General features: G+C 40.7%; 1 protein-coding gene across 1 annotated transcript; it reads left to right on the top strand.

The window, feature by feature from the left end:
• The first annotated feature begins 821 nt into the window (after positions 1-821).
• On the top strand, positions 822-25,647 carry taf2 (TAF2 RNA polymerase II, TATA box binding protein (TBP)-associated factor). The gene is made up of 27 exons (XM_054622015.1): positions 822-1,376; positions 1,616-1,670; positions 2,237-2,397; positions 3,220-3,338; positions 3,594-3,735; positions 3,980-4,211; positions 5,705-5,889; positions 6,092-6,205; positions 8,682-8,781; positions 9,423-9,508; positions 9,645-9,780; positions 10,636-10,790; positions 11,150-11,264; positions 11,652-11,761; positions 12,001-12,066; positions 12,209-12,335; positions 12,600-12,725; positions 14,930-15,070; positions 15,322-15,432; positions 16,602-16,795; positions 17,414-17,553; positions 17,971-18,040; positions 18,776-18,885; positions 23,570-23,799; positions 24,416-24,580; positions 24,795-24,897; positions 24,996-25,647. The coding sequence occupies exons 1-27, from the start codon at positions 1,327-1,329 to the stop codon at positions 25,286-25,288; spliced, it is 3,636 nt and encodes a 1,211-aa protein (XP_054477990.1). The 5' UTR covers positions 822-1,326; the 3' UTR covers positions 25,289-25,647.
• The last annotated feature ends 1,208 nt before the right edge of the window (positions 25,648-26,855 follow it).

The following is a 26,855-nucleotide window of genomic DNA, read 5'->3' as shown; positions in this document are numbered from 1 at the left end:
GTCAACATTTCTCCTATGTATGTCGGGGCCAGGGCCAGACGTGCTTTAAAAGTGATCAGTAAAATCTTAAAATCAATTCTTAAACGAACAGGGAGCCAGTGAAGAGAAGCCAGGATTGGGGTGATATGATGTCGTCTGTTACAACCAGTAAGAAGCCTAGCTGCTGAGTTCTGAACCAGTCCGAGGCGAGAGAGTGACTTGTGGTTAATGCCAGAGAGGAGGGAGTTGCAGTAGTCCAGTCTTGAAAAGACAAATGCATGTATGATTTTTTCCAGGTCTGGGGGAGTGAGGATAGGTTTTATTTTGGAGATGGTTCTGATTTGGAGGAAACAGGACTGGACTGATGTGAGGTCTGAAACTGAAGTCGAAATCAAAAAAGAACTCCTAAGTTCCTTGCAGTGGATTTTATATTTGAAGACAGAGGACCAAGGGCATTTACAATAGGAGTGATGGGGTTTGGGGGACTAAATAAAATGATATCTGATTTGGAATTATTGAGTTGAAGAAAGTTTTGTGCCATCCAACAGTTGATATCCTTAAGACAGTCTAAAATAGCAGCTAGGCTTCTTGGCTCGTCGGGTCTCAGTAGAAGGTATGGTGCGCGTTCTCGCGAAGCTCGTGCACAGGCAGTGTACGCCCCGTTCTGACGTAGCAAAAACATTTTTTTATAAACTACATTCATTCGCATTTGTTTTAGAAACAATCACATAAATTGACTGTTATATGTGTGCTGTACGTTTTGGGGGTTGTCTCTTGATATACAAAAAAAAGTATTTGTTGTCATTTATTTTACGCGGGAGGTCAAAGGTTACTAACAAAATGGCTGCACACACTGGAGCCGCGGACTCAATTCCATCAGAAGCCGGACAGTGAGGGGATATTTGAATGTTTTGATCCGTGTCGACCGCAGAAATCATTATTTGGACATTATCGGTTCTATACAATACCGACTGCTAGTCATGGCCGACCTCTATTTATGGATACGTCCATTGTGTTATCAATAAAAACTCCGCACAGCAATCTCCGGGCGAAACAACCCGAATAAAGCAGTCATTACAGACATTCTAACGTTGGCATAGTTACAGTGCTGCTTGGAGCACCTCTCCGCGAGCCTCGTTGTACCGTTAACGTTACACACAGCTATAACGTTTCTGTTAGAGGCGCTTCACGTTGGAATGCAACTTTTTCCTTTGAACTTTTTTTGCTTGCTGACTCTTGAACTAGCAGAGTGACGTTAGCCCAACACGGCTGCCGAGAAGGAAGCCTCGCGGAGCACTGTTGTGCCATGTTAACATTTCATTCAAGACGCAAGAACAAGCAACGACGATGAACAGGAAGAAGGATAAAGGATTTGAGAGCCCTCGCCCCTTTAAATTATAAGTATTCGTTGTATAATGTTGGCGTGCAATGAATGAAACTGTTTGCAGGCATGTCTCTAGTAACCTAAAGCAAAGCTAACGTAACGCTAGCTTAACATTAGCAGCATTTGCAAAGTAACTACGTCCACTGTTACAGGCACTAACGTTACCTCAGGGTCTCTGCTTGCTGAGTGAGAGGTAGTATCTATTTGAGTTCATATCACATGTTGACATTGCTTTTCTGTCGTTGCTTTTACGACCCACCAGGTGGTGTGCATCAACAACATCAACTTCCAGAGGAAGTCTGTCATTGTGAGTACAGAAGTGAACTAACACTAGAATGAAAACCTCAGCAGTCTAATTTGTTCAGTCAGTCCTATCCAGTTAATGTTACCCCCCTTGTAATATTATAGATGATTGTAAGAGATAACTGCTCGACAATTAAATTTTCCTTCTTTTTGTCCACCTAATGGTACTCCTATCTACACATTACAATCATTCCAATCGGGATACTTAATAACTGCAATTACAAAGAATTACATAATTTATTAAAAACATATTACACTGAGAACTCCAGTTTATTAAATAATTAGTCAAGTGGTTCATTATATGTATTTGCTAGATATTATGTAGGCTTCTGTCACTGTGTTACAGCCCTCTAGAATTATGTGAAACAAAAGTCACAAGGACATGGAGAAACTTTGCTGCTGGGTTAAAGCCAGCACAGATACTAGTTTTTTGAACATTTTTGGGGTGAACACACCCTTTAATGCTGTACATCTTGGGGGTTTTAATCCATACAATGGAAATCACTTCAGCTACTGATGACAATTACGGCCCATTTTAACCAACTGCTTCCATTCGTGTGCCTCCCTTAGGGCTATGTTGAGCTGACCATTTTCCCCACAGTGGTCAACCTGAACCGGATCAAGCTTAACAGTAAACAGTGCCGGATCTACAGGGTCCGGGTCAATGAGCTTGAAGCCCCATTCATTTACAACGACCCCACACTTGAGGTGTGCCACCATGAGTCCAAGCAGTGAGTATGTCAGTGCACATTTTAGTGTTCCGAGTGTACGGAGTTCCAAAAGCATGCCGTGCCGTTGGCTTCTACAGGATTTCCACTCGTCCTGGAAAACAGTTGACCAATTTTCCATGCATTTAAAATTAGAGATTTTAAATGCATGTTATCCTGGAAAATTATTTCAACATTCCTCGATTTTCCTTTATCTGAAAAAGCCCCACTAGACTACTATCAGAGCTCCCCAAAACGGATAACAGTGCCATCTGAAAGGGCTAATTTATGTTCAGGATCATGTTAATGTCTAAATGATAGTTTATGGATGTATTTTGAATAGGCTGCTATGTTGTGGAAACACTGTGAACCCACCCCCAAAGCCACGTCACATCGTACCACATGCAGGTTGGATGACTTTACATAACTTTGCTTTCTTCCCAACTTGTTTTGGTTCAATTATGTGAAATTGGGTAGCATGCATCATTCAGCCAGTACGTCAGCTGGTTGAGTCAAACATGCTAACCAGTCATTTTCAAATTATTATCTAGACTTTTTTGCTTTTTGGTTTGGGCACTATGAGGATACACATTAGAGATTTGTAAGCTATCTAATTAGATTTTTGCATCATTGTGATGAATTATTAGTATTCAATTTACTGGATTAGCCAAAAAAAGGACATAGCTATCTTGTTAGTTTACCTGTATACGGTCTCTCAATCCTCCTGTATCTATCTAAGATTTCTGTAAGGCTGGGTATGTTATTATTAAAATCATTTTCTTTATGAAAAAATGTGTGGTGGCGATATGATCATTTTGTGTGAATGTCTTGTGTGCGTCTACGTAGGAGGAACCTCAACTATTTCTCCAGTGCCTACACGGCAGCAGTGAGTGCTGTGGACCCCGATGCAGGACACGGGGAGCTGGTCATCAAAGTTCCCTCTGAACTCTGGAAACAAGGAGATGGTAAGACAGAAACAAACTAAAAAGGCAAGCAGAGTTATATTGGATAATTTACTATGTAAATTGCAGAGGATTCAGCGGTGTGTCTTTGCTGAACCAAGCCTATCATAATGTCCTGTCCCTTTTTAAAATGCCATCTTTTCCAGATTTTTATAAAGAAATGAGATTCCAAATTAAATTGAACTTGGATTATTGACAGAAAAGGAACTATGAGAATGTGACTGATACACCAATATGTCTGTTTTTTTGTGTCTCCAGATTTGAAAGTCTTAAAGGTGTACATCGAGTTTTCCCTGGACCAGCCAAAAGGGGGTCTCCACTTCGTTGTTCCTGATGTTGAAGGCAGCATGGCGGAGAGAGGAGCTCATGTGTTCTCCTTTGGATACCAGAACTCCACCAGGTCTAGAAAACAGTTTCTAACCGTGACTTACAGTAGTTGAGTCGAATAACGACACACCTTAAGTACATTATAATTAAGTCTTGTAGTGTGTCATGTAACAACTCTTAGCTTAGTGTCTTCACTCCTTTCCTCTCTGGCATTTCCCACGCTCTTGTCCACACTCTCACTTAATAGCTGACCATCACAGTCCACCATTAAAGCCCATATTATAGCAGTGGTTGCATCTTATGGTCTGCTCCCCCAGATTCTGGTTCCCCTGTGTGGACTCCTACTCAGAGCTGTGTACGTGGAAGCTGGAGTTCACCGTGGATGCTTCCATGGTGGCCGTGTCCTGTGGCGACCTGGTGGAGACCATCTACACCCATGACATGAGGAAGAAGACTTACCACTATGTTCTGCCCATCCCCACCGCGGCCCCAAACATCTCCCTGGCAGTGGGGCCCTTTGAAATCCTTGTTGATCCCTACATGCATGAGGTGGGTCTGCAATGACCAAGTGATGGGTTTAAATGATGATGTGTCTGCATGTAGTTTGGGATGCTAAAAAGGAACCTTATATCACTGTTTTTATGGTCTGTATTGATTATTTCTACACTAGCAAAATGTATAATGATATGATTATTTTTCTTAAAACATCTGTTTTTACTTAAACATTAAGCACAGCATTACTTAAAGTTGATGTGTTTAAAATCACAGTGAAACAGCAGTCAGAGCATTTTGCTATATCGTCTTTAATGTGACACATTTTTTTACGGAAACAGAATATATGGATTCAGTTTAGTTATGAGACAGATTTAATTCACATACAGCTTGATGCAGATCTGTAGGACTGTTAGCCTCCATATCTGCATAATTTGGTCAGGAGCAGCAGGATGAGGGAGAAATGAACAAATTACATCTCCAATTAAATTCTTGAATATGTAAAGCAAGTTTTTGCCGACTAATCTCCAAACACACAATTCTTACAATGATGTAGAACATCATCTCATGAAAGTTTTAGCTCAACAGAAAACCTTATGACGTCAACTTAATTATTTTTATACTAGAGGTCTGACGTAAAGCAGTCATATCTGGTCCGTCCTTGTATTTTGCACTAATGACCACTAGATGTCCCTAAACACGGTAGCAGTGTTGAAGATGAACTGAGATCAGTCAAGAGGTGTAAGGACACCCTGCCTATGTAACATGTCACTGGTAGTAAATGAAGCAAGGGAGCCCTTTTTATCATTGTGATTAGGTGACACATTTTCTGGATATTTCATATTGTATTCAATATGTAACAATAACAGTACCGAACAAATGATAAACTGTACAATTAACCCAAAAAGTAAACGCAATAACTGCAGAAGTTTGTGTCAAACAAGAGATTTAGATGAATTTTGAGCAGATTATTTTCTTTGAATGTTGCATCACAGATGAGTTGTACTGTTATTTTTAGATTTTTTTTTTATACAATTCTCTGTTACTTTGTATTTGTTATTTATTTAAATTTGAAAAATCATACATACATTGGCTTCTTTTTTCTCTATGTTGCTTGGCCATTGTAAACTGTAAAAATAATAATTTCGTTTCCATTTAGTTTTCTTCACAGAAATGACTAAGATATAGGCAAATGTATATTTAAAGAAGAAGTTGTTTTACATCCCTTAAAATTCAAAATAGCCCCGCAACCCCCTGTTAAGCTTTTGCAATTCTTAGTGGGGGTCGGGAGCCCCAGATTAGGAATCAGCGCAGGAGAGAAACAAAAAGTGGTCATATTTGTATTCTATTATGATAGCTGTCATTAAATCAGACAGAATACAACAGGCATTAGTATTACTGTACCCATGTGCTCCACCATAGAGTTTTTTCTAACAGTTTGGTAAATGGAATAGCATTGGTTTTTAACTTTTTACTTGCTTAATCAGACATTTTTCTGAATATGCAGAATAAATAACTACAGCATCATACTTTGTCCTGTCCCCTCTCAGGTGACCCATTTCTGCCTGCCACAGCTGCTGCCACTGCTCAAACACTCCATGTCGTACCTCCATGAGATCTTTGAGTTCTACGAGGAGATTCTGACATGCCGCTACCCTTACGCCTGCTTCAAGACCGTGTTTGTGGACGAGGCCTATGTGCAAGTGTCTTCCTATGCTTCCATGAGCATCTTCAGGTTAGAGCACGAGATAGTGTGTGGAGGAAGGATAGGATTGGTAAACGTGTGTCCCCACATGCAAATTTTGTGTTTTGATATTCACAGCTATAGAGAAGTGGCAGTTTTTTTCTGTTTGATAATTTACAAATTTTTCACTGTATTTATCTCATTCTGTCTGACCTTAAACTGATGTATTTCTTTTTTTTAAACTTTTTTTTAGTACCAACCTGCTCCACAGCGCCATGATCATAGACCAGACCCCGCAGACTCGCCGCTGTCTGGCCCAGGCCTTAGCTCAGCAGTTCTTTGGCTGTTTTATCTCCAGGATGTCATGGTGAGACTCAACACAGAGTGGCTTAAACAGCATTGAATTCATTAATCTAAAAGTAATGCCTTAATTTGTATTAAAATGCCTTAAATCGATCCTTCAAAAGAAAGAAGTAGGCTTTTATAAATCCTTTTTTTTTTTTTTTATGACATTGCAATTTGAAATGTGACGGGAGTAGGAGACTTATTCCAGCGCATTGTCTGCACGTATGTTTGCATGCAGTTTTGACAAGATGGCCTACATCAGCAAGTTCAGCTTTTGTTATTGTGAAGTTGGTCTTAAAATGTTATTCCGTATGGCATCAAAGAAGTCTTAAAAAAATCTTAAATCAAACTTGCCTTAACATGCAGGGACGGTATGTCAAAATTAGGTTTCGTTTCTTCTTTTATTTGGAACTTTCATACAAACGAAAACAACTGCCTCACTTGAGACAACACTGAAAGCTTGAAGGATCCCAAGAACAATAAGTTCAAGTGTTAAGTGGTGCAAATAAATCGCAGTCTGACTTCAGTAAGTGTAATATAAAAATCACACATATTAGTGTTTTAGAGAAGTCCAAAAGAAAAAAACTTGACTTTTCCCACAGGATTTCCTCATCTTTCATTTCAAAAAGCTCATACAACTCGGTCAAAATCACAATCGTTTGGCAGTTCACAACTGCCTAAACACACTGCACAAAATATTGATTAAAACAGACTAAATGTTGGCTTTTTAAAAGCGCCCTAACACATTCTAGCAGTGCTAGTACCCTGGAAAGAAATGCTGTGTCCTTCCTTTACCTCCTCTCATCCTCCATCTCTTCCTCTCCTCGCTGACCTCTAAACACACATCAGATGTGGGGCCCTGGCATGCTTATGTTGTTGAGCTGGCTGGTGTCGTGTAAGAGAAGACCTCAGGAAAGTCAGATCTCTTTGATTTTAGCAAAGCGTGGCGCTGCCTGCGAGCAATTAATCAGAGTAGGGGGTTAACTGGAGCCTGTAATTGAAAACAGGCCGAGCTCAGTGGCCCTTCAGACATAAAGGAGAACACACAAGAAAATTCTCTTTTACAATTCTAGGAAACCGTATTGACAGTGAAGTTGTTTATGATCTTTAGAAAACAAGAGCCTGGGTTACTGTTTAAATTCTGCCTCTCTGTCTAATAGAGGATGAGCCAGGTTGTCTTCTTAATGAGACTTATCTGAAGGCTTTGTTGGCAAATACTTCTCAATGTTTCTTAAATCTTAAAATCTGAATCAGAATACGGTTTATTGCCAAGTAGGTTTTCACATAATATTGGTACATAACACAAACGGAGAAAATGAAATAAAAAATTTAAAGCAAAACCAAGAACTATAAATACAGAATAGAAGACATTTACAATAAAAAAATGAAATCTAGAGACCATCTTGCAATGGGATCACACCAGCCATAAATCTTCCTACACCTGGTAAAGCACTCCAAACCGTTTCTGCGGTAGTTGTTGCTGCAGTAGGTGTCTCTTGGACCAAATTTTGCCACAATGACTCACAGACTCACAACGCTGGTGCGGCCGCTATAAAAAATATAAAAGGAAATTGAAAGTGAATGAAATCTGGAATAAGATACTTGCCATTACGTTGCTTATAGCAGACAAACAGATTTAATCATCTTTACTACATATTAAGGCAGGCTTTTGGCTGATTTAGTCCAGCATTAAGTGGTCATTAAACCACCATGGTTGAATCAGCGTATTGTGTCTCTCCTTCTTTTTTTCTTTTTTACAAGCTAATGAATCCAGGCTGATAAATTTATGAGAGTTGTCTCTGCCCTGCCAAGTTTCTTCCTAGAAATACCACAAGGGTAACATTCACACTTATCCAGTGATGAAGTGTGGCCTTTAAATAAAAGGGTGACCACTTTTGGAGCGGCTGTGGCACATGAGGTAGAGCGCTTGTCCCGTAACCACAAGGTTGGTGGTTCAAACCCCTCTACCGGCAACATGCCGAGGTGTCCTTGAGCAAGACACCTAACCCCAAGTTGCTCCCTGGGCGCTTCATTGCAGCCCACTGCTCCTCCGGGATGGGTCAAATGCAGAGAAATAATTTCCCCATTGTGGGACTAATAAAGGCTTAATTATTATTATTAATTATTATTAAGGAGCTCAGAACAGTGTGTGCTACCGGGTTAGCTCTCAGTCTCAAGGTGTTGGGTAACTACTTATTCCTATTTATTCTGGCCTGATTTTTAAGGAGCTTCACACTTCTTGGTAGCCACATGTCACATGCAAAGAACAGGACTTTCAAAGTTATTGTCAGTCTGAAGTTAATTCAATTAAATATTGTTGATATAAAGGGCCCTTCGTTTGATGCTATTCCTTCTGAATAATTCCTGAAAGGATTGACATTAACCATATAAACCATAGGGAACTAAACCTACCCCTGATAAATTGACTGTTATTTTTTAAATTATTTCTATTCTGTAAGCTTTGACTGCAGTGACTTGATATTTTGTTTCTTCTGAAGGGCTGATGAGTGGGTGTTGAAAGGAATCTCTGGCTACATCTACGGCCTTTACCTGAAGAAGACCTTTGGAGTCAATGAGTACCGTCACTGGATCAAAGAGGTAACGGCTTTACTTTCAACTGTCAATACTCTTACGAGGTTTCTCCAGAAAATTGGTCAGTGGAGGTGGTAATAGTAGCCCAACTCCTGCAGTTCAGCTGTGAGAGTTTAAAAATGCAAAAGGCTCTCTCTACAGCCAGTGTTTGGTTTGTCCGTTCTACTGTGGAAAAATGGCGATGTAAAGGCATGGTCACACGTGCAAAATTAACATACGCCTACCGATCACCTCCATGTTTTGCAAGCGAATGTGTGAAAAAAACTTTTGAATCTTTGTTTTAGCGTAAAGTTCAACTTTGGTGAATTTTAAGCATGGATATTGCCTTGGCAGGCGATGGTCACTCGTCTGCATTCCAAATAACTCATTCTAAACTAATGAAAACACAACGATTCTAATTTTTGGGTGATTATAATGAAAACATAGTTATGGACATTATATTCAATTTCTGCTCATAGTTCCCCTGAAATGCTGCTCACTGACCCTTTTAATAATTCTAATATTAGTGTGTATATATATATATATAAAACATATAAAATATATATATATAAAACAATGTATGACGTTAAATATAAAACCAAATTTAAATGACTGAATTATTTTCTGAGCTTGTAAATGTTAATAAATGTTAATCCGTTGTTTCCCAGGAGTTGGACAAGATTGTGGAATATGAACTAAAGATGGGAGGAGTTCTGTTGCACCCAACCTTCATCGGAGGCAAAGAGAAAGACAAGTAACACATTCAATTTCAGTTTGAATCCCTATGCATCATTTACAGTGATTTCATTTTAACATTTGAAGTACAAGTACTAAGTCATTTTCTGGATCATAATTGCATGTTACACTGATCAAACTATTTTTCTCCTCAGTCCCACTCCCCATCTTCACTTCTCCATCAAGCATCCCCACACTTTGTCCTGGGAGTACTACAAGATGTTCCAGTGTAAGGCCCACCTGGTGATGAGGCTGATAGAAAACAGGATCAGCATGGAGTTCATGTTGCAGGTTAGACATGTGATTGTCTAAGTCAGAAAATTGCTTAAGGGATAGTTGAGATGTTTTGAAGTGAGTTTGTCCAAGGTGCTTGCACTGACCCATAGTCAGTGTATTACCTACATTAAATGGGGGTTGGCACACCTCCAATTTGGAGAAACAGACAGGAGTACCAGCACAGAAGCAAAGCAATGTACAGCTGCGGACAGGGGGCAGCAGCAAAGTGTATTTTAGCCATCTAATGAAATCAATATCAGTTTAAGCGTACGCTCTGTTTAGAATATTGTCTCTGGTTTACTTTGTCGACAGATAGATGTTTCTTACCGGGAACTTAAGCAGTTGTATCCATCTATGATCTCGGTACAGCCACAAAACTCCATTGGAAAATTAACAGTAATTTTCCTCGCAGAGCAAAGGGGTTGCTGGTCTTCCACTGCCTTGATTGGTTAGTTTGTTTGCATCTTTATGGGACTTTTGTGAATCAGAAATAACCACAGTCATATAATAACAAAATCACACAAAGAAACTCACCGACCGAGGCAGTGGTAGACCAGCGACTCTTGTGTTCAGCAGGGTAAAATTACAGATTTTTCAAATAGAGTCTGGTGACTTTGGCGAGAGCATATATAGATATCGTCTTCTTTTTTAGCTCTACAATACATTTTGATACTGCCTCAGTCCACAGCATAACATTGCTTTGCTTCTGTGTCATTACTCCTATCTGCTTCTTCAAACTGCCTCCTGCCCTCTATTGTATGGATAACCCCTTCATACAACCCCACTTCAAAACATCCAAACTATCTCTTTGACTTCATAACAAAAACTGGACTTCATTTGAATGCTTGGTTTTCTGCTGTCATCCTGTAGGTTTTCAACAAGCTTCTGAGCCTGGCGAGCACGGCCTCGTCCCAGAAGTACCAGAGTCACATGTGGAGCCAGATGCTTCTGTCTACTCACGCCTTTCTCAAATCCATCTCCAACGTCTCCGGCAAAGACATCGGCCCCCTCATCAAACAATGGGTGTATCCTTTTATCTGTCCTGGATGTCTGTTTGCAAGCAAACGTAGTGATTATTATTATTAATGAACCAGTTGTACTGTATGACAGTTGGAAGCAATCCAGGTTAAATGCTGAGTCATGCCGGACCTAGCTCCTGACGCCTTTCATAAGAAATGGAAACACAAAATGTTACATTTAAAAAATAAAAACAACACAAGTTCATAATTTGCTCTTGAATTGAAAATACATTTGTGACAGCTTTATAGACTATCACTGCAACAGTATCAGTGCAACAATGTAACAAGGTGAATTTTCTCTCACCTGGTTGTTTTTTCAGGCTCTCCTTGGTTATCTCAGTTGACTTTAACGTTTTTGTACTCAGAGATCAAAGTGCTGTGGTGAAATTCTTTGGCAGCTTTGCCTTCAATAGGAAGAGGAACGTGCTTGAGCTGGAGATCCGACAGGACTACACGTCATCTGGGACTCAGAAATATGTGGTAAGCGTTGAGCTACATGTGGAATGAATGTGTTGTCTGTGTCTAGAGCAAACTGAAAGTCCATTTGTTGAAGTTTCCAATTAGATTTAAGGTATACAGCTGGCCACAAGTATGAAAGCTTGCTGGACCTATTAGTCAATGAATGCATTATTTCTTTTTTTACACTGCAGAGTAAAAGTCCTCTCTGTTATCTTCTATGCCAGGTACCAAATATATCACAGACAGTTTTTGAACAGTGAATATTTCCCCATGACTTAAACGGATGAATAAATCTAGAATTGCATCTTATAGATTCCATGTCTGTAAGGCACTAGAAGTACCATTACATTAACATAATTTATTATTACTTTTGCGGTCAAATAATCATTTGTGCATATTTCTTTGCAGGGTCCCATCAAAGTGACGGTGCAGGAGCTGGATGGATCCTTCAACCACACGCTGCAGATTGAGGAGAACAGCCTCAAACACGACATCCCCTGTCACTCCAAGAGCAGACGGTACGCACTCCAGCACAACACGTGGTTCATCACCATATATTGATTTGTAACACTTATACGTATCATGATACGTTTCGTATCGCCAGATTCTTCCAATAAACACAGCCCTCATCTCATCTCATAGTGCTGTTCTAGGGAAACAGACATGTCAACGACAGTTTTAAAACAAAGATGTATGCGCCCCGTGTTAGTCTTGTTGTTTTTTGGTTGACTGATCATATGTTGGTTTCTTTTCCCAGAAACAAGAAAAAGAAGATCCCTCTGATGAATGGAGAGGAAGTTGACATGGATTTATCGGCTATGGAGTAAGACGTCTCCGCAGTCAATGTGACATACCATTTAGAAATTGAGTTATTGTCCTATCACTGTATGATTACATATTGTATTACGTTAATGTAGATGTACCCGTAACTCCCTAAATGTGTTTGTCTCCTGTTCCATCTGCAGTGCGGACTCTCCTCTCCTCTGGATCCGCATTGACCCAGATATGTCCATTCTGAGGAAGGTGGAGTTTGAGCAGGCTGACTTCATGTGGCAGTATCAGCTGCGCTATGAGAGAGATGTAGTTGCACAGGTGGGCTATTGGCAAACTTTTTTTTACATTTGTAAAATCATTAAAGTAACTTTTTTTCTTGTACATCTTGTATCGCCCTGAAGTTTGTTCCGATTTTCCTCAAAGTAACTTAAAAGTTGTATTAACATTTCATAAATTTTTTCTGCTGCTCATTTTATTTTCAGGTTGCATTAACAGGTTGTGATCATTAATTAGGCTGCTACTGTAAACTCAAGTGTTTCAGCTCTCTCAGCCAACAAAAGCTGTGCTTTATCTCTCTGCTAGGAGGAGGCCATCTCAGCGTTGGAAAAGTTCCCTACTCCTGCCTCCAGACTGGCTCTGACAGACATCCTGGAGCAGGAACAGTGTTTCTACAAAGTCCGCATGCAGGCCTGCTTCTGTTTGGCCAAGGTATGTGCCAGTCAGTGTATTTGTGTGTTTTGTATTTCAGCGACTTAATGGTTATGTGAGTAAGTGAGTTCAGTGATCTAAACAAAGCACCTGGCTATCAGCTTGGCCCAGCTAAAGAAGAACATACTTGAATGAATGTGTGACGCTGCAGCGTGTTTTCCTCCACACATTTCAGATGTACTCTGGAGTCAGTCTCACGGATACACACTTAATATGAATAACAGTCACCTCAGGCGTCACTTAATCCTAACTTATACTTTGGTGTGATTTATGATACATCAGGCAGATACATTTTGAATGTCAGGGATGTGTTTCACATACTCACTTTATCAATTAAACAGTATGTACAGCACAACTGATTGGGTTTAAGATTTTATCTTCTCTGAGGGCTGTGTTTGAGTTTGTTGGTGCAGTTTAGGGGACCGGTTCTGTTGAGCCTTCTATGTGTCGTAGGGCCCAACTCAATATTGGTATTGAGAGGCTATCAACCTGATGATCCTTCAGACTCTGACTCTCACGCCCAACTTCATGTTAAAACCTTGTTCTTTTCTTTTTGATAGACAGGTCAAGGGAAATATTTCATGAAAGGTCTCTCTGTACCGAATAGTTGGAAGCTCCAATGCTTCATTCATGACTTTGACATTCAAATTTCAGACCATCATTTGAATGCTGCTTAGTTTAAAAAAAAAAATTCAACTCAGAACACAGCCACCAATTAGTCATTTTAAGATTTCTTTTGAGGATTAGTTGTTTTTAAGGCTTTTTTTTCATGCTAAATTACTTATTTCAAAGAAACATCTCTGGTAAACACAATATTCAAAGTAGTGCTTTTGTGTGAGACTTTGTGGAGAAACTAAGTTTTACTTATCTGTTGAATAAATCAACGAATTGATTAGTTGACAAATTCGTATGAGTGTCAGTCAACTAAGAATTCCTTTGGTTAGGGACACCCCCAAATTTATTTTTAGGAACATGTCATTTCTAATAGGAGATGACAGTCTCGTCTGTCCTTCATTTATCATTTGGGTAAAAATAATTTTCTTTTGTATTTCCAACAATGTTGTGCAAAGGGCTACAGTATGAGAACAACATATAACCTCCCAGCCAGCAAGGCCACCCACCGGTTTAACCGTTGCTGCTCGGTTGACTGAATAATCCTATTCTGTGGCTGCAGGAAATTCTCCATTCTCTGGATTTGGTCTATTCCCGCTTTAACCCCACTGGATTTCCGCCATTCGGGTTCCACCTGAACCAATATTTTCCCAACATGATAAACTGAGTGGAGGTTGAAATGGCAGAACTTCACTTTTTTCATTAGGTTGCTGTGTTTGGCAAAAGAACCCCCAACAGACTCCCATCGTAATGGCCTTTGGTATATACTGCACACAAGCTCGCACACAGACTTACATACCCACACTGACCACAAAGTGAATTATGACTGACCTGAGATGGACTTGGCTACATTATGGTTGGTTGGGATGGCATTTACTCGCTTGTTATTGGTAGAAAATGTGGGAAGGAAGAAGGAACAGCCTGGGGCTAAAAAACTGTGTATTTGTGTGTGTGTGTGTGTGGAGTGGGGGTGCCTTTGTAAAAACTGACAAACGCACGTTGAAAAACTCTTTGACACACACAAAAACACAGATGTGTCCGTCAATGTGTGCACACACGCTTCATACAAAAACATTCCGGCGTGCATGCCCCCCCTTTATTTATCTAACCAAATGACAACATCCTGTGTCAGTGACCCTTAGTCCCATATTACCACATTAACATAAATTCCCCAATATCCTGTTGGAACCCAAAGACCACTGGAGCCGCTGGTCTCCGTGCCTGTGGAAACCTTGTGTGCTGCTCATGTGTAAATGTGCCTTTTACTTTGTAGTTCAGCTCCCACCACAAAAGCAGACAGTAAGGACGTTGTTATACAAGTAACAACATTATTGACTTGTCATTTCTGTGCCATGCAGTATTTCCCAAGTAACTAGCATAGCTCTTGAGAGCAGCTTATACGTCTGTGTACATTTTACTTTCGACAAGCTTTTCAGATATCTTGATTGTTTAAATTGGGCGTTATTTTACCGTGATGACAACCTACGTATGCTGTCCTCTACGTGTGGCAGCTTGAACAGAACCTAACTGAAGTAATTGACTATAGTATAACTGCGTTCTTCTCTTCTTTCGTGTGTATGGAAACATTGCAGATAGCCAATGCCATGGTGAGCACGTGGCAGGGTCCGCCAGCCATGAAGTCCCTGTTTACCCGAATGTTCTGCTGTAAGAGCTGCCCCAACATCGTCAAGACCAACAACTTCATCAGCTTCCAGAGTTACTTCCTGCAAAAGGTACCGTCAAACAGCAGTCTAACTTTTTTGTTTTATTTGTTTTGTCCACTAGAAAGTCCTGATAAATGGATTTTTCAGCAGTAAAATATCCCACTCAGAACATATTATGGGGACAATTCCTGGACTTACAAGGTCATGTGCTACACTGAAGCACATTGTTAAATCGAGCTATGAAATTGTGTTTCTCTTTCTTTTCCGTAGCAATATCGTCATATCAAGATGAGTGTTTTGTCTTTTGTGTTCCATGTCAGACGATGCCCGTTGCCATGGCGTTGCTTAGAGACGTCCAGAACCTCTGTCCCAAAGATGTCCTCAACTTCATCCTTGATCTCATCAAGTATAACGACAACAGGAAAAACAAAGTAAAGACTCACATTTACACAGACACCTTTACTAACATGATAACTCTAAAAGTCTAGGCGAAATGAAAAATGCCTTTTTAAACCTTTTAGATCACATCCCCGGTCACATTGTGCAACTATTTAACAATAAATGCAAAAAATAAATAAATTCATTAATTTCTTTGTATATTTCTATCAAAATACAATCTCTTCTTCCAGTAAAGCCATAAAGGATGTATGCCTACTCAAGCTAGTGCCAACCAATAATATCATGACATCCGTTCATCAATCAATCTGCACATTTTAGCGACAACGGAGGTGTGTGCTTATTCTAAGTTCCCCTATTTTTTAACTGTCCAATCAAATGTGTAGGATTTGATTTGAATCCCTCTTGTAATTGAACACCCATTAAATATTCTGTTTCACTGGGTAAAAACGTCACAGTACAGAAGCTAAAGACGCTCTGATTTCCATTTTACCGGACTAATTGAACAGTGTGTAGCATTTATAAGAAATGGAATAAAATATTCAAAACTATATTTTTGGTACAATTACCTAAAACTAAAAATCATTGTGTTCTTGTTCGCTGAGAATGAGCCCTTCATATCTACATAAGGAGCGGATCCACTAACAGAGTCTGCCATGTTGCACCGCCATGTTTCTACAGTAACCCAAGAGGGACAAACCTAACACTGGATCTAAAGAGAGCCATTCATGTTTATACATACATGAAGGCCACTGTAGTTCTCTGACATGCTTGTAAAACTGCAGCAACGTGATGCAGAGTGCAAAACAGTGGAGCGTCAGCCGCTGTCTTGCTTGATGACCTTTGAGCAAGGCGAACAGCGCTACCACAGTTTTGCACTTGAGGGGCCTATGTTACAGTAGTCTTGGACAGGGAGGAGTGAGCGGAAGGGTATTCAGTTGGTTGCAAACTGCAACCACACCGTTGGATGCCACCAAATCCTTCACACTGTCCCTTTTTAAAGATCAATCATGCGGCCAAAAGCTAGCACATGCACAGTATTTTCCATTTTTTTGTAATTATGTGGCATCATAAACAATAGCGGTAAAACTGTTCTTTATTTAAAACCCTGAAACCGTGGCATATTCTAAATGTTTGTCATTTTACAGATGCCAACAGTAAATCTTCAGCCCCAGTGATCAAACACAAACACCTTCTCCTCCAGTTTTCAGATAACTACTACCGTGCTGAGCTGATAGAAGCACTGACCAACTCTCTGACCCCGGCCATCAGCATCAACAACGAGGTGCGCACAGTGGACAATTTGAACAACGACGTCCGTCTCATCTTGGAGGAGATCACACGATTTCTCAACATGGAGAAACTGCTGCCGAGCTTCAGAAACACCATCACTGTCAGGTTAAGAGCGCAGCATGTTTGCCTGTGTGTGTTTCAATGGTGATCCCCTGAAACACACTAGTTTTAGTTGTTAAAATAATGTTGGTATATTACTTCTTATTGCTTTCAACCAAGTAAAGAAGTTGCCGTCTAATCAGACTTTGTTCACTCAGGGATCTTATCTACAAACACAAGCAGCCACTAATTATTTTAGGAAGTTAGGCTTAAGTGCTTAAGTCTTGTTCTTAAGTTAAGCCTTTGCTTAAAATATCAGAAAATACAAATAAAGACTGGTATTCCATAAACTACAAGGAATACAGTGTTACCTGCAGTAATATGTAAAAGAGTAGATGTTCCACAGAAGAACTAGAGAAAATTTAATTCTAAGACAAAATATGGGATAAAAAAAAAAAAAGTAATTTGATTTTTGGCATATTAATCCCTTAGTTTATATTACGTCAGCTCAGTTTGTAATAGTTATATTTTTTGTCAGGCACCTGAAGGCAGCATAGCTTTAATTTAAAGGTAGTGAAAACTGTTTGTTATTATTTTGACATAGAAAAGGCGTATTGCCTTCTATTAGCCATGTTTTTTGCATTCATTTGAGAAACCTGTCCCCCTCCTCTTCCCTCTCTGTAGTTGTCTGAGTGCGATCCGCCAGCTTCAGAAGAACGGTCACATTCCCAGTGACGCGTCACTCTTTAAGTCCTACGCCGAGTACGGACACTTTGTAGACGTTCGCGTCGCTGCACTGGAGGCTCTGGTGGACTATACTAGAGGTAGGACAGTTATCACAAGTATACTATTATCAGAAAGAAAACGGCAGCTTGCCTAAGCCTACCAATGTAATTTATGTGACAGGCAGCTTTTTTGTCACTAACTTGACTTTTTATCCTCGGAGGGACTGAGAGTTGAGAATGACTAAAATCTTTAAAGTAAAGGTGTTTATATGTGAAAGTTTAGCATGAATAAATTGTAACTTGTACATTGTTTGAGGTTTGCCTCGGTTGTCTTATGTTTACATTTTTTTTTATGTACAAAAACTCCTTACACACTTTACTCTGCTTGTATGCTATAATTTGACACTATGTTTGATGACAGAAACACAGTGTTTGTTATATTATATTTTGAAATAATCAGGATCAGGAGACCCTGTATTCAGGATTTCTTGTGTTTGTCTTTTTTTTGTCTCGTAGTTGAAAGAAGCTCAGCGGAGCTGCAGTGGCTGCTCAACATGGTCCAAAATGACACAGTTCATTATGTCAGGTCAGCTCCCACGCTTGCTCTCATTTTACACACATTCATGCTGTTACAAATGAAACGTCTGTATGACATTAAATCTTGTCTTTCTAAATTGTATTTTCAATTCTGCCACACATTCTGCTATTACATGAAACAGAAATGAACATGTTTGTTATTTTGTCACACTTACTAATTAACATTTTTTTATAGAATGTTTTTTTTTTTTTTTTTTATAGAAAACAGGCTTTGTCAACAAAAATCTTCAAAAGGTTGAGGGTAAACGAAAACAAATGTCACTGTGCCTCTAATCTGGGATGTATTTTTTTAATCGGCCCCTTGACACCTTCAGAGGCATTAAAGGATAGGTTCAAACTTAGGTTCACTACACCAATGTAGACTTCCTAAAGTGATTTCAGTGTAAGTAAAGGGTGAGAAAAGCCACAGACCTTGTTTCATCCATAGATGACGTCTACATTTCAGATAAAGATGATATGAGGCTCTAACAGTCTGAGTTGGACAGTCTGTTGTGGCTCAGCAAGAAAACAGCGTCCACAGAAGCACAAACTGCTGAAGCCTCACGTTAGCTTTGCCTGATCTTTGGGATTAAAATGGCTTTAGGAAGTGATGTCTTTGTGCCAGGAATAATTCCAGAAACCAGTATACCTCCTCTGCTGTTCGAAGAAGCCTTCAGTTAATGCTAAAAAACCCAACGTGGATTTTCATTTTCTTGTCTGTATTTCTTATTTGTTGTCCAATCAGACATAAGATCCTGGGTATGCTATGTAAGAATCCACCTTTCACCAAGACAACGGACTCAGCTCTGTGTAATGAAGCTCTGGTGGACCAGCTCTGGAAACTTATGAACTCGGGTATGATAAACGCACGCACGCAAGCACACACACACACACACTTTTCTTTATGAAACGACAGGATGTAAAATCCTTATGAAATCTTGTTGTCATTCGGTCAGTCAAGCTGCCCTCATTTAAAGGGATAGTTCACAGGTACTTATCCATATCAGTGTACTACCTACAGTAGCTGCCGGTCGCACACCCAACGGGTGGGAGAAACAGAAAGGAGGGGCAGCAGCAAAATGTGTTTTTGACACTTAAAAGAAAAGCTCCACTAAAAATGATGTCTGTTTAAGTGAACGCTTTATTTTGAATACTTTCACTGCTGTACCTTGCCACCAGACAGCCCTTTCCACAGTGGAAGTAGTTGTATCCATCTATGTTCACCAAAATCACCAGACTCCATAGGAAAAAAAACAGTAATTTTACCTCCCAGAACACAGGGATTACTGGCCGTCAATATACTACAGTATGTGTAGTTTATCAATCTGATTTGAGGAGCTTCTCACTGGATATGACCCAACCATGATAACATCGCCCATGTCTTTGTTGATCAGAAGCAGGTAGCGGTGTATCAGGGATGTGGTGAACAAAGTTTTTGCTGGCCAGCCTGGGCACACAGTGGCATTGAAAACAAATAAGGCACCACCTAACTGTTTCCATCTTTCCCCTTTTCCTGCCTAATTCACAACCTACTGGTGCTGTCTGAATGTTTTCAGACAGCAGAAAGTAACAAGCCCCCCTCCAGGTTTTTATTTCATGCACATTTCTAAGAACAGCACAGTTGGCTCCATCAGTGTTATAAGGGCTGAACAGAATGGCTTTGAAGCTTCATTCATAACGGCGACCTAGAAGTTTGGAATCACCAGGGCTCCTCTTTGAGCTGACTTAAGGAAAACTCAGTAACCATGCAGGAAGTTGAGTACTGCAGGATTCAGTTTTTTCATTGCTAGAGAACAACTAAAACTAATTTACTACCCCTCTGCTTTACTTAACAATTTGTTATCAGTGTTCAAGGACCTCGTTTTTCTGTTCTCTGTGTTGTTTAGTCAACAGATAAGCACTTACATTGCTACAGCATCCCTTCCAACCAAAAGCCCCTTTACAGTAAGGATACAAACAATCATGCTACATATGTTAACATCTCATTGATAAAAGGAGGTGATAACAGACGACTTTCTGCCGTTCACATGGAACTAAGGCAGTAGTTTCCCTTTCCACATGTGTACGACTGGACTGACTTCTGTCAGACTGCTAGTCTGCTGTTGCACAACTCACTGACAGAGTTTGAACGTTCTCTGTAATCCTCTTTAAGAGATCCCATGAGGTTCTGCATGAACTCTAAATGAATCACTTGTGTTTCTCAATCAGCTTGTTTCCAGAACTCTGTTCTAATAGAGGAAAAAGGACACATCCTGCTACAGTTCATCATGTTGTAGAAAGTGGAGTTGTTAGGAATAGCTGCACAGTCTTGTCTCATTTCCAGTTCCACTTGCTTAAGTCCATATGCATTGCTGTACATTCACTTCCAACCACGTGTATTGGCCATGTGGCTGGGTGATTTTAATTTATTCTGTGTGGAAGTGGCTCAAATGTGTATTCCTTTGGTCCTTTGGTTGTCTTTCAGAAAATGACTCTACTTTTAACTTGATTCATTACCTCAGTAAACATGAGTTTATGGTCTCAATCTCTAGTTTCTATCATCATCTTCAATTATATGAAGTTTGCCAGTGCCGTATGCTGAAAAACAGCCCCACACCATGATGTTCCCACCTCCAAACTTCACTGTTGGTATGGTGTTTTTGGGGTGATGTGCAGTGCCATTTGACCTCCAAACATGGTGTGTATTATGGCATCCAAAGAGTTCAATTTTGGTCTCATCTGACCAGACTATATTCTCCCAGTATTTCACAGGCCTGTCTAAATGTTGTGCAGCAAACTTTAAACGAGCTTCAACATGCTTTTTCTTCAGCAATGGAGTCTTGCGTGGTGAGCGTGCATACAGGCCATGGCGGTTGAAGGCATTACTTATTGTTTTCTTTGAAACAATTGCACCTGCTAATTCCAGGTCTTTCCATGCCTTTTTGCACCTCCCTTTCTTCATGTGTTCAATACTTTTTCCCTGTGTCATTCCATTTTATTACACATAACTTAATTTCTGAACTTATTTGTTTGGTTTTCTTTGTATGTATGGATTACTTGGGTTGTTACCGACATCTGGCATCTGGTGAACATTTCATGTCAATAGCACCTTTAGAAATATATTTACTGAGGAAAAATGGTGACGTGTTCAATACTTATTTTACCCGCTGTATGTATATAAATATTATATTCCTTGTGTCACTTCTGGTTGCAAAAAAACAAGACGGCGGTTGGCAAAATGCCGAACTCAAGGCTTCCAAATTGTAGTCCACAACCCAGTGGGTGACGTCAAGGTGACTATGTCCAGTTATTATAAGCAGTCTATGGTTACTATATAAGAGGTCCACGTGCCATATTCCCTGTAAAAATGTCTTCCTTGCCACACTCTGGTTTTTTTCCCAGGTTGTACTATAACTTTATAGTCTCAGCCCTTTGGTGGGGTTGTTGTTGGCTCCACTGTCGTCCTTGTTCATTGTCGTCGAACATCTCAGACAACTCACTAGGCACAGTAAGAGCTAACCACCGTCAGTATCAGGATCAGTTGAAAGTAGCACGTTCTCCGTGGAAGGGATAGCACTTCAGTGTTAAATATCAAATATTCAGCTCCCTGTGTTTTTCCTTCATTATTGTCTGGTCGAAGGTTAAGGTCTACTTTTTGGTGCCGAGCCTCCGCCACGTATCCTGTATTGTGTCCTCGGGTTTCATTATTTTTCTCTCTTCCAGGGGGTCCTATGTGTCTCTCAGCCAGCCAGCCAGGCCATAACGGCTCAGTGTGCCAATCCAAATACACACCATCTAAAAAAAACTAATACAAGTACATGTTCACAATTCCATATTCCTGAAGGACACTGGGCTCTTGTTGCGGTGTGTTATCTAATTTATTGATGTACAAGCTTGAAGGACGACCAAAGACATTGATGTTCATTATTTCCAGTGAACTTCTGTTTGTCGGTCAGTCAGTGTGGGAGGCTGCTGGACAGCCCGACTGTACTGCCAGTTTAAATACACAGTTACCAGAGTGCGGTCACCTTAAATACTATGTTGTGAAAATGTGTTGGTTGTTTTATTCCTCCCGACACACACACACTCTAACCCACAGCCCCCCACGTGTTAAACATACACACACACAGGATGATGTTTCACTGGCTGAAGGTCAGTGCCGTAAGAACACAAGCTTAGCGTGCGTTCTGCTGCTGTTCAACTCATTTGTTTCAACCTTCTTCCAAAGCCACAGTCCCCCCCCCCCTCTACTCCCATGTTAGGCGCCTGCATGGCCTTTGGATTGTGAGCTTCAGCAATATTTGTTGTTTAATTCTTTCCAAACTCTAGACACAGTTACTCCAATGACTCATGTAATCATGGATTTAATGGCGATAATAGGCCTCATGTCATTGAGGGCTAATTATCTTGTATTGAGTTCACATTGTCTCGTGGGAATGACATAATAAAATATGTGGTTGAAGAACATGCAGCTCAGGATTAATGGCTGGGGTAAACTACATACTATAAAACAAGTCGTTTTGCACCACCACTGTCTGAAAGCAAAAATGTTATAAGCTTTTCCTAATGTAACGTGGGGTCAGAGGCCTTCTGTCATTGAAAGGAGCAATAGGCACTAATGGTTCAAGTGGGGATAACGGTAAACACTTATGGTCAGTTTTTACTTAAAGGTGCTCGTGGTGTTGCACTCGTATTTATCACACAAAGAGGTGATGGAAGTAGACCACTTGAGAGGGATGTTCAAATCCTGCTTGCGCTCTCACCTCTGCACGTTAAGTTTAGTTTAGTAAATCGCTGTGGAAAGTAGCCACGACTGTCAGTGGCAGAGTAGTTTCTAGTCGCCATAGTGTGCTTAACTAAGGCAATAAGAGCTTTTCAGACGTGACCGTAACAACTAATTCACCTATAAAAGCACTGTTAACATGCCTGAGGATTTAAAAAAAAAAAGAGGGTCAGTTTGTTTTTAAATGCTGTCTCAAAAATCTGGTTTGAGTAGATATTTTACCAGCCAAATCAAATTGTTTACAGGATTTAATTACGTATTTTATTGAGTGAGTAAAGGTCTGGGTATAATTGCAGCTTGAATTGCTCATCCCCAAATTCCAGATGTCTGTCCTTACAGGTGTGCAAATAACGTTGTATCCCCTCCTTCACAAACATATTCATACTTTCACACACTAACACACATAGACACACATAGAAACACGACACACAGGTCAAAGATCAAGGGTTCCCTGATATTTTGGGGATGACGGGTGATTTTGCCGGCCCATTCAATCTACAGAGCTTCTTGGATTGAGCTCCATATTCTGTGGAATTGTTTTTCATGGATGCTGTCTTCCTATATTGTCGTTTCGCTACTCAAGTAATATCTCATTAATGTTTTCCAGTTTGGGAGAGTAGGTGCTTCCCTACTTTTCTCCGTAGCTATCTTAGTTAACTGGTCAGTTACAAAGTGACACAATGAGCCTTTAGCACTCGTTTCTACCTCATTCCATCTAACCAGCGTTGCCTTTTGTTTTCCATCCCACTGCCCTCACTTGCCACCCTTCATTCTCAGGCACCTCCCACGACTGGCGGCTGCGCTGTGACGCCGTGAACCTCTACTACACTCTTTTTGGTTTGACGCGACCCTCCTGCCTCCCCCTGCCAGAACTGGGCCTGGTGCTCAACCTGAAGGAGAAAAAAGCTGTCCTGAACCCCATCATCAAGCCCGAGATGGGGGTCGGCGCTGTCATGGAGACGCCCGCAAGTATAGGCATCCATGGCGTGGGCATGAGCTACTCCACTGTAAGTATCGTTGGGGTCATTTCTTAGGATAGTTGGTGTAGTGTTAATAGGAAATGCACTTTATGAACTACAGAACTGAACTAGATTTTAAGTTATTTCTTAGCACGCTGTATTCCTGCTTTGACCTTGCAATTTCAGTTAGTTGGTTTCTATGCTAACGGTGATGTAATCATAGAGCTGCTTGGTGGTCTGTTTTGAATGTCTTTGATTTATTAATGCAACATAACAAATCTTCAGATGGCACACAGATAGTAACTACTTCATAGAAACGGTGTTATCTTAGGTTGGATCTGTGTAATTATGGGTACTGTAGTGCTGCCAACTGTACTTGGCTGCACCTCATTCCCATTGCATCACCGTTGTACTCACTTATAAGTGCACAATTCTGACTATAAAACATCTCTGCGACTGCTGATTGAATCAGTATTAGCCCCAAATTTGTCACGTGGAAGCGGGTTAAAGAGATAGATTGGGTGTTTTGAACTCTGCTTTTATGTGGTACTTATGTAAAAGTCGGTGTATTACCTGCAGTAGATGTCGGCAGCAAAACGCCTTTGTAAAGAACATTGAGTAAGCCATACTACTACATATTAAAGTTTGTTTTTGCGTCTGCCAGGTGGATGAAGAGCCAGATCCCATTTCATTGGGGGTGTGTGGGGTGGGCCAGCCCCCTATGGGCTTGAAGAGGAAGGCTGAGACCCCGCTGGGCTCCCCTCCAGAGCCGGGACAGATACTGCAGCAACAGGAAGACGATACAAGAGGAGGGCGCTTCAAGATCAGGGTAATGGACTGCTCTGACATGACCTTTGACCTCACTTTTGCTTGGCAGTGTTTAATACAGGCGAACTAATAATGAACTTGTGTTTTAGTGAAATCTGCCATGATATGGTACAATACTGTCTCTGCCGCTACAAAGATGTATACAAATAATAGCGTTCTGTTTTTGATGTCAACACGTTTTCTGATATTTAATGTGAGGTTCTGGTTTGTTGTAGTTCAACACAATGGAAGATGAAGATATTGATATGGAGACAGTTCATGACAGTCAGGCGTTCATTCACCATCATCTCAATCTGTTAGAGAGGCCCTCCACACCAGGTGAGCACACACACACACACATACACTGATCATTCCAAAAATAAATTAAGTCACCAATTACCTGCTAACACACACACCTGTCCTCTCTCTCTTCCCAGGTAAAGAGCCTCCGTCAGTGGAACAGTCCATGCTGTCCTTGCCCGCCACGCCCATGCCGTCCTTCCCCAAGGAGACCACCTCGTCGTCCTCCAAACACGGGGGCGAGCACGGCCACCACCACCATCACCACCACCACGAGCACAAGAAGAAGAAGAAGAAGCACAAGCACAAGCACAAACACAAGCACAAACACGAGAGCAAGGACAAGGACAGGGAGAGGGACAACTCCCACGCCTACAGCAACAGCCCGGCCAGCGGCAGGTCCCTGCGCTCGCCGTCCTTGTCCGACTAAAACATCTGGGGGCAAAGGTCGGCTTCCAACTGCTACTGGTTCAGCTAGGGTTAACTGGTTACATCCGTCTTGCAGTAGCAGGCGTGCGTCTCTGGTGAGCACAGAGGCCCAAAATAGAAAGCGAAAGGTGTTTAGTTTATCTAAATACTTTCTAGTCAGTGGTATCGTCATATAGGAGGCATGTGGACAAAGTTTCATAGAAATGGATGCTGTTGCAAGTGTTGTGATCCTTAGATATATTTCAGCTCTGAATTCCTCAGCAGAAGCAGCAGTCCGTGTTTGTTTGAGAGAGGAAACAGGGACTTTTGAACTGAGGCTGCAGTGTCATTAAGGTAAACTCTCCAGAGCCGTCCTCGTATCCTCAACACACACACACACAACACACACACACACACACACACACACACACACACACACACACACACACACACACACACAGCCTGCAGGGGTGTGTGGACTGTAGACACTGCTTCCAATCTGTCTGAGGCATGCAACCACATACACCTCTCTCCACAAACAGGCAAAAACCTCATGCACTCTCCCTCCCCTACGTAGACACCACTCTGGTGTGCCTCATCCCCACACCTCAATCCCAGCATTCAGAGAGCGGCTTCTGAGGGGAAACCATGATGGATCGTGGTGTGGATTAAACCATTCTGCCTGGACTGGGCCTCCGGTGTCTTTAACATCCTGCAAATGGCATTTTTCCCCCGTTTCTCTCCCATATGAAAATTAAAACAGAGGAATTTCCTGTACAATTTGTACTGTACAATTGTAACTCAAGTAATGCTAGAGTGCTTTCTTTTAAATACATCTTTTTGTAACCCAACCGCTATCATTGACTATGAAAGACACTTTTGTGCTCATGGATGTTTTTACCAGATTGAATCCAGTTCCATTAAAAGGCATTTGTGGCTGGGTTTACTCTGGCACTGTTTCCTAGGTTTGATGAGATGGTTTTAAACAATGAAAAAAAACCATGCAGAATTCAATATTATCCATTTAGGGTATAGAAATAGTGATGCCAAGTGTTAAATCACGTTTTAAATTGGTGAAATAGTCCCTGTCAGCATTTATTTCCAGTCAATACTTTTGAATGATCCTGGGAACCCTTGTCTCTAATGTGTTATGAGATTTCCCTCTGAATTCCCTTCTCGGGATTACAAAATGGTTAAACTGATTATATTCCTCTTGTTAGACACAATAATCTACTGAAAGCTTCCAGACAATATTAGGTTTACAAAAGTACAGTAGATACAAACCAGTCATGACAGAAAGGTAGAGGAACAAGACATCAAGTAGAATTCATGAGCTTCACAGAGAATTAAGACTGCTTAACCTAGGAATTTGGCCCAGATATTTTCTACACTGTAATTTGTTTTGTAAAATTTGTTGATTTAATTATTTTTTAAATAAATTGAATGCATTATTTTATAATGTGTGCCGAAAGCAATATGTACGGTATTGATGCCTCTTTGTAAAATGGGTTGTGGTGACCTTTGAGCTTCATGGAAGACATTCGATTTTTGTTTTTCTGCGTCCATGTCTGGTTAGAATGTGTTGCTTC

This window comes from Anoplopoma fimbria, chromosome 20 (genome assembly GCF_027596085.1).
Source record: "Anoplopoma fimbria isolate UVic2021 breed Golden Eagle Sablefish chromosome 20, Afim_UVic_2022, whole genome shotgun sequence".
Classification (NCBI taxonomy): Eukaryota; Metazoa; Chordata; class Actinopteri; order Perciformes; family Anoplopomatidae; genus Anoplopoma; species Anoplopoma fimbria.
This window is presented reverse-complemented; position numbering and strand designations above follow the sequence as displayed.